At 35.7% G+C, this 17021-nt stretch overlaps 1 protein-coding gene across 1 annotated transcript; it reads left to right on the top strand.

Annotated features, from left to right (window-relative positions):
- The first annotated feature begins 10482 nt into the window (after positions 1-10482).
- On the top strand, positions 10483-15917 carry MSTN (myostatin). Its single transcript, XM_056111800.1, has 3 exons — positions 10483-10956; positions 12784-13157; positions 15343-15917. The coding sequence occupies exons 1-3, from the start codon at positions 10584-10586 to the stop codon at positions 15721-15723; spliced, it is 1128 nt and encodes a 375-aa protein (XP_055967775.1). The 5' UTR covers positions 10483-10583; the 3' UTR covers positions 15724-15917.
- Positions 15918-17021: the final 1104 nt, after the last annotated feature.

The following is a 17021-nucleotide window of genomic DNA, read 5'->3' as shown; positions in this document are numbered from 1 at the left end:
GATTACTCTGCCAGTTTGTCCAACGTAGGAATGCGATAATAAGATGTCGCTTCTGGGGAGCTGGGTTTTATAGTCTCTGGGTCTTGGCTGTTGATGGGATTACACGGCTCCAGGGGGCCAGTTGGTGGGTGTGACCCCTGCCTACTGGAATTTGGAGGATCTGGGTGGAGGATGCTCAGCCCAGATCCAAGCAGTCTTGGAGATCTCAGCCCTGGGACCCGCATGCCTTTGTTCCTCTGCCGATATCTTCATGCATGTGGAGAGTGGTCTCAGCATGGTGGTGGCTGGTTCTGGAGGTCTTTGGCTGCCGGAGCCCTGGTTGGGGCAGGGAGGGAAACTCAACCCGCTCCCTCCAAGGGGCAGCCAGGCGCCGGGGCAGGAGACTGTGCTGTTCTCTTCCGGGAGCTAGGTTTTATAGTCTCTGGGTCTTGGCCGTTGATGGGATTACACGGCGCCAGGCGCCAGGGGGCCAGTTGGTGGGTATGACCCCTACCTACTGGAATTTGGAGGATCTGGGTGGAGGATGCTTAGCCCCGATCTGAGCAGGCTTGGAGATCTCATGCCCGGGACCCACATGCCTTTGTTCCTCTGCTGGTATTAAGGTAGAAAAATTTATTAGTGGTTTTAAAATCATTGTGTCCTATAAAAATCCAATATCTAACAAGTATTTGAGTCTTAAATATTAATGTCTTAATTATAAATCTTTTTCAATGAATTTTTATATAAAAAGAGATGATTTGTAAAACTAAATTCAAAAGTTGAGTCCGGATAACCTTGGAAAAATTGGCCAGAGAAGGTGTAGTTCTCAAAGCTCCCAGCAGGGGCCAGAATGTTCATGTTAAATCTGTTAAAATAAAAAACAAAGATGGTATCTATTTTTAAACAAAGAAGAAAATCAAATATAACTTTTTATGGTTAAAATTATTTAAAAAATTACATAAACTTAAAATATAATAATATAAATATATAATTCAAAATATTTTTTAAAAAGAGTTTAGCCGAAATAGTGACATCCTGTAGAAAAGGCTGACTCCAGTGTCTAAATAAATGGACATCCAAAGGACCATTAGTCAGTAGGCACTCAAATCCCTATACTAATTGCCAAACACCGGTCATTGGGTCTTCTAGTTGCCCAGCCAGAGCATGAACTGGGTCCAAGAAGAAAGGGCACCATTATGGCACAGACCCAGGAATTGAGCACTGACCTTATTTGTTAATTTTAGAACATTTAAACAAACTTCAATTATAAGCATTATGTTTCAAAAGTGTTTCAATGCACACTACTTTGCCAAGTAAAAAGAAATTGTTTCTCATTTACAATGTAAGTCAGCACATGTCTCTCTGGGTCTCAGTTTCTCCATTTATTCAAGAGTAGTAGATATGAGACTAAAATCCTTATATTCCTAAAATCCATTTTCTCCCTGGAGCAATAACTATCACTTGTTTCTTATCTTTGATTACTCTCATCTTACTGTCATCATTTCAAATGCAAACTAGTTGCTAAATAAGTGTGTTATGAACAATAGAGACAAGCAAATGGGTATATTTTAAAGCATTCTTTGTAGGAACGTAACACCAAAAGGGGTGAAAGTCAACCCTCTATAAGTTTGCAAAGCACTGTTTTAGGTAACTAAGAGGAAAAAACAAACCATTTTCTAAATACTATTGGAAGGAAAGGAATCTCTAAGGTCACGGCTACTTTTTAGCTACCTGTGAAGAGAGGCAATTAGGTTAAGCAAAGGATTTTAAGATTTAAACTTAAAAATTTAAATCTACATGAATTTTGTACATAATTTCATTTGTAGAAACATAGCACTGTAGCACTGTCCTCCCATTATTCATCAATTTGCTCGAGTGGGCACCAGTAACGTCTCACAACAAATTGTGAGACTTGTTGTTACTGTTTTTGGCATATCGAATACCTCATGCGTAGCTTGCCAGGCTTTGCTGTGCAGGTGGGATACTCTTGGTAGCTTGCAGGGCTCTCCGAGAGGGGTGGAGGAATCGAACCTGGGTCGGCTGTGAGCAAGGCAAAGGCACTACCCACTGTTCTATCACTCCAGCCCTTGTAGAAACATACTCTGTATTAATGAAATCTACAGTTTCCTAAAAATTCTCCACAAACAGAATCCTGAAAATGGCAGAAGAATCACTTGGATAGAAGCTATGGACTGGAAACTGTTACTTAACAGTGATGGAGGTAAAGATATTTCAAAGTTTAAATATCTTGCGAATTCACTCTATCTTTTCCTCTGTTCCGAAAAACTTGTGCTTATTCTAAGTAAAATAAAACATCAAGAAGTCAGCCATCAAAAGTAGTGAAAATAACCATATTATTATACTCAACTTTTCACTTGGAAATTTAGGAAATTTGATATTATTATATTAGGAAAAGACAGTTTTTAACTGCAGGCAGAAGTTTTTGCTGCATTAATCCAGGAACTTGAACAATGATGTAGAGTTTATTATCAAAATATGGTTGTAACAAATTTGAGAACCACTAAGGACCAATATAATTTCTATGAGGTAACTTGAAACATTCCTAGAGACAACTTATTGCATGTGCATTCAGTATAAACAAAAAGAAAATTGGGGATGGAGAGATCATACAGAGGGAAAGGCACTTGCTTTCCTTGTATGAAGCTGACTCCAGTTCAATTCCCCACCACCAAATATAGTCTCCTGAGCATGGTCAGGGGTCACTCCTGATTACAAAGCCAAGACTGGCCCCTGAGCATGACCAAGTGTGGCTCACCTCAATCTCCAAAAGAAAATTTAAGTGCTTAATTTTAAAATGGCTAAGATAGTGAAACCAGCTATTTTCTAAATGCCAATTATTCAGAGGGCTTTAGTAGTTCTACTTATTTGCTATTAGTAGAAAAGGGACATTATTTGAATGAGATGCTAACATTTAAATAAGAAAAAGACCGCTTCTTATTTGTAATTTTTTGTCTTTTTGGGTCACACATGGTATTGCTCAGTGGTTACTCCTGACTCTGCACTTAAGAATGACTCCTGGTGGTGCTTGGGGGACCACATGGGATCCTGGGGATTGAACCGAACCTGAGTTGGCCGCACAGAAAGTAAATGCTCAACCCACTGTACTATTGCTCTGACATTCAAGACTTCTTTTTTAAAAAACCAAAATGTTAGAACTCTGATGACTTTATCCAGTAAGTGAAAGACAATTCAACTGTAAGCACTGTACTTTATAGACACTGCAGAAAATGAAGAAACTAAAGCAGAACTCAGATGTTGGGTGGTTTTTGCATGATTCAGAATATGCAAAAACTGGTTATGGAAATTGTAGTTCCCTTCCCCTCTCCCCTCACTAAACTAAGCAACTCAACTTGTGAGAGCCTTCTTAAAAACAGGTTAACTTGGATTAAACTAAGGTAATAAACTCTCTTCTGATTTATGGATAAAGTTCCTATCTTCTGGCTTGAAGAAAAGAAGGCATAAAAGATCACTGAGAAACTCAGGACTTAACGTCCTGAGAGATAGTACCAGGGTTAAGGTGCTTGCAAGCAGTCATCCAGGTTCAATCCCTGGCACCCATCACCTATGGTCCTCCAGGCATAGAGCACAGAGCCAGTAACAGTCCCTTTACAGTATCCACTGTGGACACAAAACCACAGATACACACATAAAATTGAACAAAATAGTACTTTATCAAAAATAAGATAAAGACTGTGATATATATAATTGCAGTTTTCCTTCCTGGTCAAGGCAATGATTATCATTCTTCCTTTGCCAAACAAATTCACATACTACATTTTAAGATTTATTTTCTCTGTGATTACTATAGATGCCCCTTAAATTCTGTTTAACCTTAACCTGACCTGTGTTGGATCAGGATGCTGGTAGTCCTAAACACTGTTGTCTCCATGGATAGAGACAATCTAGGGAGGTCCCTGTTCTTCGGTTGTCTCTTGTTACTAACAGGCCTGCAATGAAAAGCTCCAGTGGAATATGCAGAGTGTGAAGAAGTCTACCCAACAATGACTACAAGTCTGAGGCGTTTACAAGTACTGACAAGTCTGAGTAAAAGAGAATTCAAAAGAAATGCTGCATAATAGTCCCAACAGCAACAACAACAAAAATCACAACCAGAGTCACTTAGAAAGCCTATACATCAACTAAATGATGACAGCAGTTTTAAGTTTCTTGTAGATAAGATGACCACTCATGGGGCTGAAGCGATAGTATAGCGGGTAGAACATTTGCCTTGCACGCAGCCAACCCAGATTTGATTCTCAGCATCCCATATGGTCCGCAGAGCACTGCCAGGAGTAACTCCTGAGTGCAAAGCCAGGAGTAACCCCTGAGTATTGCTGGGTATGACCCAAAAAGAAAAAAAAAAGATGCCCACTCATTCATTTATTGCATTTATTGGTTCAGTCTGTGCCAACATTTCATGTTTGGTATTGGAACAAGAGTTAAAGAGACAAATATGTTCAAAATAATTCCCTGCTTTTGAAGAGCTCCCAGACAATTTGGGGGTGGGGGCAGGTAAAAGGGAAGAGAAGGAAAGATAAGAAAGGAAACAAAACAAACACTTGAGAATTGTGAAATGGAGAAATACACAATTATATCTGTAACTTTGTTACTTTGTAATAACTTTTTCCAATAAAGAAGCTAGAAACTCAAATTATAGCTATATATATAATAAATAAAGTTCCAACTTTGGAAAGAAAGGGGAGAAATCACGAAACTTTAAAGGTTTGCTGAATTATTTCTACTTCTGAAAATAGGGGATATGAAGTCTTTGTTATTTAGCACAAGCACCTGAGACAGTATCAGGACAGGCATAGTCTGAATATTATCATATCTAGACTGAACTGAAGACAAGAAGCAATTAATCCGCTGGTGATCTGAACACAGTATATAGACACGTTAACTTTCCATGATGCATGTCTGAAACTTATATAATATTATCATATAATGTTATTTCAATAAAAAATAAATTCCTCAAAACCACTGATTTCAGTGTATGCCCCAGAATTATTCTACAAACATCTAGTCTCTACATGACATATAAGTTTGTGTTGGTGATTATAATAATGTTAACACTTCTGCTTTTGCAAATAATTTCTAGTAAGTAAATATGCAATGTTTAAAAATGAACATATTTGGTATCTTGTTAAGAGCAAAGCCACTGGTACTAGAAGGAACTTCAAATAGAGGAAAAAGCATTTCACTGAAGTAGCATAAAAATCATTATTTGGGGCTCTGGTTCTCAAAGTATTGGCCAGGAATTCCTTTTAGAGAGTCTGTGAAGTCTGTGAAAAACTATACACATAAATATGTTGACCTTCTTGCCATTTTCAATCTTTGTGTGTGTGTGTGTATGTGTGTGTGTGTGTGCGTGTGCACGCGTACGTGCACACAGGGAAGTCATTCCCAGTATGCCTGGGGACTGTGTAATGCAGAGCTCACACTCAGGGTCCTGTATGTGAAGCATGTGCTCCAGCTTTTGAGCTATTTTCCAAATGGAAAATTGGAAAATGGACTAGTTTCCAAATGGAAAATAGCTCAATCTGTCTTGCCAAATTCTTCCTTATGTATGCAATGGGGGTTTTCAGAGTCTCAAGGATATGAGACAGCAATATTTGCCTGCAATAGTGAAATAAATTCTTGTGTCTTTATCCTAAAATTTCCCCTTTGGTGGAAGGGATCATTAGGGTGGTGTTCAGGGCTTATCCCTGTCTCTACTCTCAGGAATAACTTCTCGTGGGGTTTAGGGTCCATATATGAAGCTGGAGATCACATACAAGGCATGCACCTTAGTACTTGTACTATCTCTCTGACTTCTAAAATTTCCCATTTTCAATTCATAATTTAGTATTGAGTGATATGATCCATACAAATACAAAATTTGAGGATCACAAATAACTTTTGATTGTATTAACAAATGGGGAGGGGGCTGATGTGACCCCAAGATGAAACAAAACAACAGGAGTCTATTACCAAAACCTTGAGAGCTGCTGTTAGAGGACAGACCTCAGCCAAAAGAGTTTACTTAATCAAATTTCCTAATAATTTATCCAAAGAAACTGTTGGCTGTAGGTATCATGAGAGCTGTGTTTCTACCTAGTTTAATATTTTTCTCAGAATATGGCACAGTTTCTATCTGTATAATAATATACTAGTCATCAGAATATTTCACAAAGTAATAAATGAACTAATACATACACATATTAAAAAATCAAAGTTTTACTCCTCGTTCAAGGTCACATAAAATGTCAATAGCAGCACTCCAGTTCCAGGGTTCCTGTCTTCAAGTCTTAAACCATGATTCTCTAGTTCCAGAATGCTTTGGAGTTTTGTTCATCTTTGTATAGCCCACAGAAATTATGTCTAATTGCATATCAATAAAGTAGTGCAAGTCCCTCCTCGTGCAGCCATGTGAGTTGAGCATTATTATAGTTATTTTTCTGACTTTAAGCATAATCAACAGAGTATGACACAAAAGGGTCCTCTTTAGGCTGCCTACTGTACTATCAGTCCCCCCTGAAGGGCCATCGTTAGAAAAATAATGACCAGATGGAAATAGAACTTTATGGGTTTCCCCTCCACAACCTTGAATTTTTAAAGATTCATTCTTATTCTGTTTCCTAGCATCCTTTTCTTTTATTTGATGACATCATCATCATCATCATCATCGAACTTCTGGCAACTCTTTATGTTAGGACATTCAGTAATTCTCAGACACTACAAGTTTTCAGTCATAAATGTTTCCTGGAAAATATCCTTTGTATTCTCAAGTTCATTTGAATTTTTAATTTGTAACAAACCTGAGAGATGTCTGATTGCTATATTAATTATAGAAATATAAGTTCCATTCGGTATAAAGAAGGATAGAGGGGAAAAAAAGAAAAATCTTAAGAAAGAACTGGCTCTCATGCAAAGAAACTTTCCAAGATGGTGAAACTGGTACAAGAGAGATAGAACAGGCAATTGATCTCAGTTCAATCCTTAGTGGCACAAATGTGTCCCTGGAACTACCAGGAGTAACCCCTGGGCACAGTTATCCCCGAGTACCACCAGGTGTAGCACCAACAACACTAAGTTCATAAATACATATACACACAAACCAAGGATGGTCAAACTAGGGCAAAGCCAACAATCTGGTTGACCAATAAGACCAACTGGAAGGAGTCACATACACTAAAAGGATCTCACACATTCTATGACCCACTGTCCTGTCTCCTTTTTGAAAGCAGCCAAAGCTGGACACCTAGCAGCCAGGCCACAGTGAAAGCTTCTACAGTTGGTGAACCTTTCTGCTCTGGTGGCTTGGAAAGCTTTAATGCCTCTAGCTGAAAAGGAATCCATGTCTTTGAAAGGTTGTGCTTACCTCTTACCTCATTCAAAACTTTCAATTCAATAGAGTTGATTCTCATGCTTCTCAGTAGTTTTATGGTCAAGAAAGTGAATGCCAAACCAACAATGAATATGTGAGTACTGAATTTCCTAGAGGAAATACAAGATTAGGTTCCCATAAGCCTCTAGCCACAACATTTTTATCAGCCAACTAATATAAAACCTTGTTTTGTGTCATTTATATATCTCATTTACTTGGGCTAAGAGAGAGCTCGAAGGGGTAGAGCAGGTGTGAGTCCCTGAGTTCAAAACTCAGCACCATGTGCTCCCCAACAACACCTGCGAGTATCGCTCTGGAGTTACCTGAGCACTGCTGGGCCCAAGTAGCACGTGCGCATGCACACGCACGCGCGCGCGCGCGCGCACACACACACACACACACACACACAGAACTATCTTATATAAAAACATACTCTGTGTATCTATGTGTGTATGTATATGAATTATAGATACAGTCTGTTAACATAGAATTCATTGCCAGCAGTACTATATGTCAAATCTAAAAGAAATTGATCTAACATATGTATTTTTATATAAATAAAAATGTACTACAAAAGTATACTCTAGTGCTAGGGAGAGAGATCTATGAGTTGGAATGCAGAGCCCCAAGAACAACCACTGATAAGTGGAGGAATTACCCCCAAGCACTGCTAGGTGGACCCCCAAACCAAAACCAAAAGGAAAAAAACAACCAAGAAATCAAGAATATGGCAACTTATTTTTTTTGATTGTAGAAAACTACACACCAAATTGACTAACAATTTTCAAATGTACATTTCAGTGTCACAAAGTTTCTGTCATTTTCAGAATTTTCTGATTGTCCCAAACTAAATCTCAGTTATTCTTAAAACATGTCCATGTCCATGAGTGACCACAGCAGAACCTGGAATATTGATTTGTAAGCAAGCAAGCAAATATGAAATAATAAGCACTGACTGTATGTGTAAATGCCCAACCTTTGTTTCCTTTCTTCCAGGGAACAAGACTGAAGCATTGGAACCTATCTTCAATTACGGGGCTGGCTGCTTCAGACACCCAGAGAGGTACCCCTTGTGGGTGCATAATTGGCAACTACAACCCTGAAGCAGTTCTAGTTCACGTGGAGGATAAATGTCAGGATATTCTCAAGCCCCTCTGCAAGAAACAAAGACCACTGACATACCAGTTATCAATCACTTACTATATGACAGCTGCTATATTCAGCAATTTGCATGCATTATTAAATTACATCCCCCCAGAAACTCTATGAGGAAATGGAAGGTTAAAGAAGTTAAATATTGGATCCATTATTACATAGTTAGAAATGACAAAGTTGAGATTTGAACTAAGTCTATCTGACTCAGCCTGAATTCCTAACAGTTGTGCAATTCTAATCATTTTTCTTTTTCTTTTTTTTTTTTTAAAAAGTATAGAAGCATATGCTACAATTATCAAAACATCATAAAGTTTTATGTATTAAAAAAACACAAAACAAATAAAACTTTATGAGCCTAATCTAATATTGTCCCACAACAAAGGGCATCTGAAAACCTTCGGGGCATCTGGTTTGTGTCTGGTTTTCCTTAATCTATAATGATGGGCAAATCTAATGCATTATGTAAGGCCATTTTTTCTCAAGAGATGTAGATAGCTCTTAAGAATTTGATGAAAATGCATTAACTTTTCAGGCTACTGAGCTGCATTTTAGTGCACTGAGGCAGTAAATTAGTGTACAATGAACCAAAGTGGTAGAAGTGACCTAAAAAAAATAAATATTTGATATGAGCCATTGGTTTCTCTTAGAGTAAAACAAAAGTAATGGATTAAGTCTCTTAGGAGTCTTTAGCTTCCCAAGAAGGAATAAGTAAAAGAAATCTGTGGCCTGGAAACAGCTTCTGCTTCTTACTGGCTATTTATTTAGTTCTTCAATAGTTCATTTGATTAGATCTTCTATCTCCCAAAGCTAAGGCTGGGAGTTTGATCCCTACAGAAGCCACTGACATTTAGAGAACAAAAAACTCTTATTTTCTGCTCCCACATCAGACCCCAAATCCCTGCCAGGTGTCTTCCCTCTGGTCAAAATGAGAAACCACTGAAAGGGTGAAAACCTAACATAGTATTGGGGAACCAAAAAATGGGCCACCCTCCTTAGTGACTTTCTCATTTAAGAGTTCATAATATCTGAATATAATTCAGAGAAAGAGATATCACACCATCTTTATCACTGACAGTCAGAGACAGACTAGTAAGTGCTACATTGCCAGATAGAAAATGTATTATTTCTTTATTCTAAACTGGGATTTTTTTTAACTAGCTGATATTATCCTCTTGGTAGTAAACAATAAGGGAACACATTTTTGAGTGATATTAATAGGCAACTTCAGGATATGAAATGACTGAATATCAAAATGTTTGTAGATTTTGTACTTATGAAAAATATTATTAAAAAATATTACTTAAAACCATGTCCAAGTATAATATGGCATTATCATAAAGAATAATTTTAACAAATTAGTCAGGAAAATGAATTTCTCAAACTAAAGCTGAAAATCTTTTTTCAAAATAATTTTCACAAACTTAACCTTTTTAAAAGAAAACTCAGATCTTCCTAATTTAAATTTTTATTTTTCTAATTACAGACCACTAAAATACTTTGTTGCAAAAAAATTTCCTTTCACTTCAACTGTTTGCTTAGATAATATAAAATCACTAACTCTTGAATAAATGACACTTCATATTTTAAGTATGTAGTATAAATCAAGATTGACTTATTTAAATTGTAACTTCAGTTTTGCATATAAAGATGAACATGATTTAAGTGTGGTTTATATTATTGTTAATGTACTTTCATTTTTTAAAATGTCACGTATAGCTTTCATTATTTGCAGATTTATTTCTTTTATAAAGTGGTCAAATGAATCAGCTCAGCCTTGACTGTAACAAAATACTGTTTGGTGACTTGTGACAGAGAGGGTTTTAACCTCTGACAGCGAGATTCATTGTGGAGCAAGAGCCAATCATAGATCCTGACGACACTTGTCTCATCAAAGTTGGAATATAAAAAGCCACTTGGAATACAGTATAAAAGATTCACTGGTGTGGTAAGTTGTCCTCACACTGTACAGGCATTACAACCTTGCTTGGTATTACTCAAAAGCAAAAGCAAACGAAAAGGAAGAAATAAGAACTAGGGGAAAGATTGCACTGATTCTTAAACCATGCAAAAACTGCAAATCTGTGTTTATATTTACCTGTTTATACTGATTGTTGCGGGTCCAGTGAATCTAAATGAGAACAGCGAGCAAAAAGAAAATGTGGAAACAGAGGGGCTGTGTAACGCATGTACTTGGAGGCAAAACACTAAATCTTCGAGGATAGAAGCCATAAAAATTCAAATCCTCAGTAAACTCCGCCTGGAAACAGCTCCTAACATCAGCAAAGATGCTATAAGACAACTTTTGCCCAAAGCTCCTCCGCTCCGGGAACTGATTGATCAGTACGATGTCCAGAGAGATGACAGCAGTGATGGCTCCTTAGAAGATGATGATTACCACGCCACGACGGAAACTATCATTACTATGCCTACAGAGTGTAAGTAGTCCTGTTAGTGTATATCAACAATTCTGCTGACTGTTGCCCTAGTGTTTATGAGAAACAGATCTATTTTCAGGCTCTTTTAACAAGCTGTTGGCGAGGGGAAAGTGTTTCCTTGTTTTCAAGATTTCATGAGAAATATACTCAGATTAAAATCTGCTGCATTATTTGTTTCCTTGCAGAGTCACAAAAGCTTTAAAACATAAAATGCTTGCACAGCATTCCTGTTATTTAGTTCAATATGGCAAATATATCTTATGCTTAGGCTTATGCTTTTCCAGCTTAATGTCACCAAGGCAGCAACTGGGAGATATTTCAAGTAATGTTAAGATTTTACATGAAATTTTCTAATTGCATTTGGTTTACTGAAATATGTATTTGTAATTCAAGGGTTTTTTTTTTTTTCATTCAGACTAGGAAAGGGAAGAATTATGTAGATAGATATTTTAGCCACCCTGAGTATTTGCTGAACACCCAGAGAGACTTCTATTATTCAAACTATATCTGTTTTTTAATTCTTCACAAATGAAAATATTTAATTTTCAAAATAATTACACTAGAGTATGAGCAATTATTGAATATTCAATGCATTAGTGCAAGAAATGAGTAAGTAAAGAGTGCATAATGATAATTATAAATCACTTATCAAAAAATGTCAAAGAAATAAACATTTTAAATCAAGTAGGCTATGGCTCATGTACTCTTACTTATACCTGGCCTCTGGTACTATTGTTCAGAGGTTCTGATCTGTATATATCCATGCAGACTCACTGCTCAATTAACTCCTAAACTAATGTTTTATTATTCATGTGAGGGAGAACTATTATCTGTGGAATCTAAATTGATCCTGAAAGATAATGTATTTCATGCCATCCCTTTCACAATCTGTTCAAAATGATAAGGATAGGCAGACAGGGAAGGCAATATAAGAGAGATTCTGCTCATGTGTCAAGAATAAGGCTTTATACAGAGCGTTTTACACTTCAGACTGGGCTGAAAACAGTTTTAAAATGTCCTTTTTTATCAAACAATCAAATTATGATGCGACAACAATTTTCCCTTGAGATTCTACTAGTCTGAAATCAAATAGTAACAAAAACCTCAAGTAAATTTACCTTATTTATCAGTAATCCTAGAAAACTTAAGGGGAGAAATTGCTAAAGAATTCCATACTGCACTGACAGTCAACCCTAAACAATATATTTTTTTCACTTTTGGGACTGAATATAACATTTACATTTCTGCACTAATTACCTACTTAGTTTCTTTCCTTTAAAAGGCAATTCCGAGCCAAAATAAAGCAGATGTATGAAATTTTCTACTGGTTTCCAAGGCTCAGCTAGTTGCTTAAGTGTGTCTTGTCCCCAGGTAATTCAGGCTTGGGGGATGGGTTCCTTCTTCCAGACTGATTGGTACAGCTGCTCAGTAAGTGTAACTACTCAGATTCCCAAAGAATTCTAAGTGGATGTTCCTCCATGGTGTCTCTTGTTTGCTCTAATCATCATCATTTTAAAATTTCATCCACTGTAGAGTCCTTCAGAGAACTTGCCTCTAGTTCAGGGGTCTGAGAAAAGGGAGAAGATTCTTCATGAGCAGCTGGAAAAAAAAAAAACATTGATCTAAAAAATGCAGGAAAACCAGAGTGTCTATTATCTCTGATATTTTTCTGAGTTATGAATGAAATCATAGAGCTTTCCATTTTAAAAAGACTAACAAGGCAATCAATCATTCTAATGAAAATAAATACCAATACATATGGAGGGATTTGTTCACTTTTTATAACAAATAATTTCAGTGTTTTTTTTCCTTCTTACTCATTTATAGCCGATCTTCTAATGCAAGTGGAAGGCAAACCTAAATGTTGCTTCTTTAAATTTAGCTCTAAAATACAATACAATAAAGTAGTAAAGGCCCAACTGTGGATCTATCTGAGGCCCGTTAAGAACCCTACAACAGTGTTTGTGCAAATCCTGAGACTCATCAAACCCATGAAAGACGGTACAAGGTATACTGGAATCCGATCTCTGAAACTTGACATGAACCCAGGCACTGGTATTTGGCAGAGCATTGATGTGAAGACAGTGTTGCAAAATTGGCTCAAACAACCTGAATCCAACTTAGGCATTGAAATCAAAGCTTTAGATGAAAATGGTCATGATCTGGCTGTAACCTTCCCAGGACCAGGAGAGGATGGGCTGGTAAGTGATAAACCATAAATATATATTCTTAAAACCTTGCGTTATTTTTTATTCATATTGTGAATGAATAGCAACACAAAAATAACTACCAATCTACCATTACTCACAAGCCAGGCAAAGGTCTCTCACCCCAATGATAGTCCTGTACCCAATAAAAGCAGAGGTCCAATTTCATATCCTGTGAAACAGTCTCTTGATACTTTTACTTTGCATGAAGATAAGAAGAAAAAAGTTTAAGCACAGTTCTTAACTTCTTAAGGAGTTCTTCTGAATTGAAAATGAGATATAAAATGCTCTTCACTGGTAATGTTATATTTTTATATTATATGATTATATGCATAAAAATGTGAAATCTTCATAATGAAGTCAAATACATACTCACAAGTTAATACTCTTTTTCCCCAGCAGGATAGAACATATATGCTGAAATTTGGGGCTTAGTACAATAAGAAAACAAACTTTAAAATTATAATTAAAATAAAATACTTTTATTTATAGCAATTAACTAAATATGATATTTTCAGATTTGTACTTTATGAAATATGCTACATGTATACACCCTCTTTATATTTTCATTAGTTTGCAGGTTGTTGATGCACCTATATTTGTTTGGATTGCTTTGTTGATTACCCCATTTAAAATAGGACTAATTAACCTTTGTCACCAGTTTACTTCTGAGCTTTTTTTTTGTGCAAGTGTAATATCCACTAAGCAGATAATACTACTATATAAATTATAAAAATAGAATAAAAGCATTTAGAAAACTTGTTATAAATTTAGATAAGATTCTCAGTCAACCTGGAGTTCTGTTATTTCTGATTTCAAGAAGTTAAATTAACATTAACCTATTTTACTTCCACCTGGTGATATAATTTATAACAAAAGATTATACTGTAAATAATAAATGCTATCTTTTAAAATTTATTAAGTGAAATTTATTAAGTTATCCTAACAATAAATTTGTAAGTCAGACATACTTTAAGTGAGAGCATACTCTTCAAATTATTATAAAAAATTTCAAATAATCTATATTTAAGGATTCTATACATTGTTGACCCAGAAAATATTAGTTTGAAAATAATTTTCTTTTTTTCCTATTTTTGGTTTTGGGAACATATTTGTCTGTAGTCAGGGCTTACTTCTGACTCTGTGCCAAGGGATCATTCTTGGTGGAGCTTGGGGCACCATATGGGTGGGGTTCCAGGAATCAAACCTGGGTTGGCCACGTGCAGAGCAAGCACTCTACCCACTGCACTATCTCTCCAGCCCCTAAAATGTAATTTTAAAGAACAATAACTATCAGTTCTATTTTTATTTTGACATAAGAAAACTACTATCAATATTTTAAAATGTGTTTCTTACTGGTGCATCATAATGATCAAAGTTGATCTGAGAGAGATTTTAATTACTATTAAATGGCTAAAGTGACCAATACCTCTTTCTGCATATAGTCTTAGGTGCATTAAAAGATTGGGGCAGGATAAATATTGGCAGGTTATTATTTAAATATTTAAAGAAATTTTTTGTGAAAAAGAATAAAGGGAATATCCCATATTCTGAATTAGTCCTTGCTTCTCTTAGAGTTTCTGTTTTAACCCAGTACATTGAGCCCCACCTTCATCACTCTATCTTCCTTTCCCCATTAAGTCCAGTCAGAGCTGAAGGTACAAATTTTGCTTTGGCTTTAAATATCCAAGCTTCCCTGAGTAAAGGCTTAGGGAACAGAGAATTGACAGGTATACTCTCTCCAGGAGTCATCAAACATAGTCAATCAACATATTTAAAAAGAAGCATGAGAAGAGAGGAGTTAACCCCTTCCTTTCCTGATAGCTTCCCTCCCTAATCTTTCCTTTCTCCTTTTTCCCCATAAATATTTTCACAGAATCTACTATGTGTTAGATATTCATGCATTCAAACTAAGGAAAACAAAAATTAAAAGCCCATAGAGCTGTCCATGGGAAAGTTTGTACTGCTGCCACAATCCTTTAAAAGAATTAGAGTAAATTAAAATTCCTTGTTGCAATGCCTTTAAAAAAAAAACTGCAAGAAAGTAAAATGAAAACTTACCGTCTGTAAAAACAGATGTGGAGTGAGCAGGATGATTTATTTCTTCCTTCAATAACTTCTTGAGGTAAAAAAAATGTTTCATGGGACCTATTAATGTTATTTCTCCCCTTTCATACAGAATCCCTTTTTAGAAGTCAAAGTCACCGACACGCCAAAAAGATCCAGAAGAGATTTTGGGCTTGACTGTGATGAACACTCAACAGAATCTCGATGCTGTCGTTACCCTCTAACCGTGGATTTTGAAGCTTTTGGATGGGATTGGATTATTGCACCTAAAAGATACAAGGCCAATTACTGTTCTGGAGAATGTGAATTTGTATTTTTACAAAAATATCCTCATACTCATCTTGTACACCAAGCAAACCCTAAAGGTTCAGCAGGTCCTTGCTGTACTCCTACAAAAATGTCTCCGATTAACATGTTATATTTTAATGGCAAAGAGCAAATAATATACGGGAAAATTCCTGCCATGGTAGTAGACCGCTGTGGGTGCTCATGAGATTTATATTTGATCTATAACTTCTTTAAACCTGGAAGGTCTTCCCCTCAACAATTTTGAAACTGTGAAATTATGTACCACAGGCTATAAGCCTAGAGTATGCTACAATCACTTAAGCACAGCTACAATATAGAAAGATATGCAATGGTTGGCGTTTAACCATCAAAACAAATCAATAAGAAGGTTTATGATTTCCAGAGTTTTTAACTAGGAAATCAAATTACATTTATATTCATATATAACAACATATGCAGGTGAATAAAAGCAGTTCTTCTTGTGTTCTTATGAATAGAGGAGAATGCTTTAAAGTATATTTCCTTACAGTTTCATTTAATAGTTAGAGAAAATCTACATTATCAGTAAAATGCGGGATTGTTATATACCATTATTTGAATCATCCTTAACACTTGAATTTATATTGTATGAGAGCATACTTGGTAAAAGGAAATTCCACGAAAACAGGGATGGTAAATCATATGCAAGCTTCCATTCCTATTATGATTGATACAGTATATTAACAATCCATGCCAATGGTGCTAATAGGCTGACTGGATGATGTTATTAGGTTTATCAACATAAAAGACATTCAGTAAATAATAAATCTCTCCCTTCTTTGGGTGCATTTTCATGCACCTACAGGTAGTTCAATGGAAGAAGAATCATTATTCTAGTGATCTGTGTTCAATTTGGAGTATATTTGGAAAACTGTATTGTCAAGAGGCAGACAAAAAAGTATTCATCAATATAAAAATTTCAAAATTATATCCCACTTAATACTGAAGTTTTATGGAAAAACAATGGAAATTACCGATTTTATCAATATTGTATAAAAAGACTGCATTTGTATGGTATATATACAATATTGTTTTGTAAATGTGCCTCCTTTTTTATTGACTTTGGTATATTTTTACAGTAAGGACATTTCAAATTAAGTATAAAGGTACAAAAATATGTATAACAGAAAAGCAACAGTTCATATTTAGGGAAAATCAGCAGATTAAGTAGCAATCTTAAAACTCCATATGCTAATGACTAGATGGTTATATTACAATCATTTTATATTTTTTTTACATTATTAACACTCACTATGGATTAATGATGACTGTATAATGTGAATGAAATTTCAAAGGTTTACTGTCATTGTATTCAAATCTCAACGTTCCATTCTTTTAATACTTACAACTATTATTAAGCATACTGAAATGATTGAACTATATTATCTGAAATGCACAATAATAAACTGATGATACCTAAACAAGAATTGTTAATTTTGTTTTATAATTCAGTAATTAATGTTT

This window comes from Sorex fumeus, unplaced genomic scaffold (genome assembly GCF_029834395.1).
Source record: "Sorex fumeus unplaced genomic scaffold, SorFum_2.1 ptg000014l, whole genome shotgun sequence".
In the NCBI taxonomy this organism is placed as follows: Eukaryota; Metazoa; Chordata; class Mammalia; order Eulipotyphla; family Soricidae; genus Sorex; species Sorex fumeus.
The sequence above is the reverse complement of the archived record's forward strand: the minus strand, read 5'-3'. Positions and strand labels throughout refer to the sequence as shown.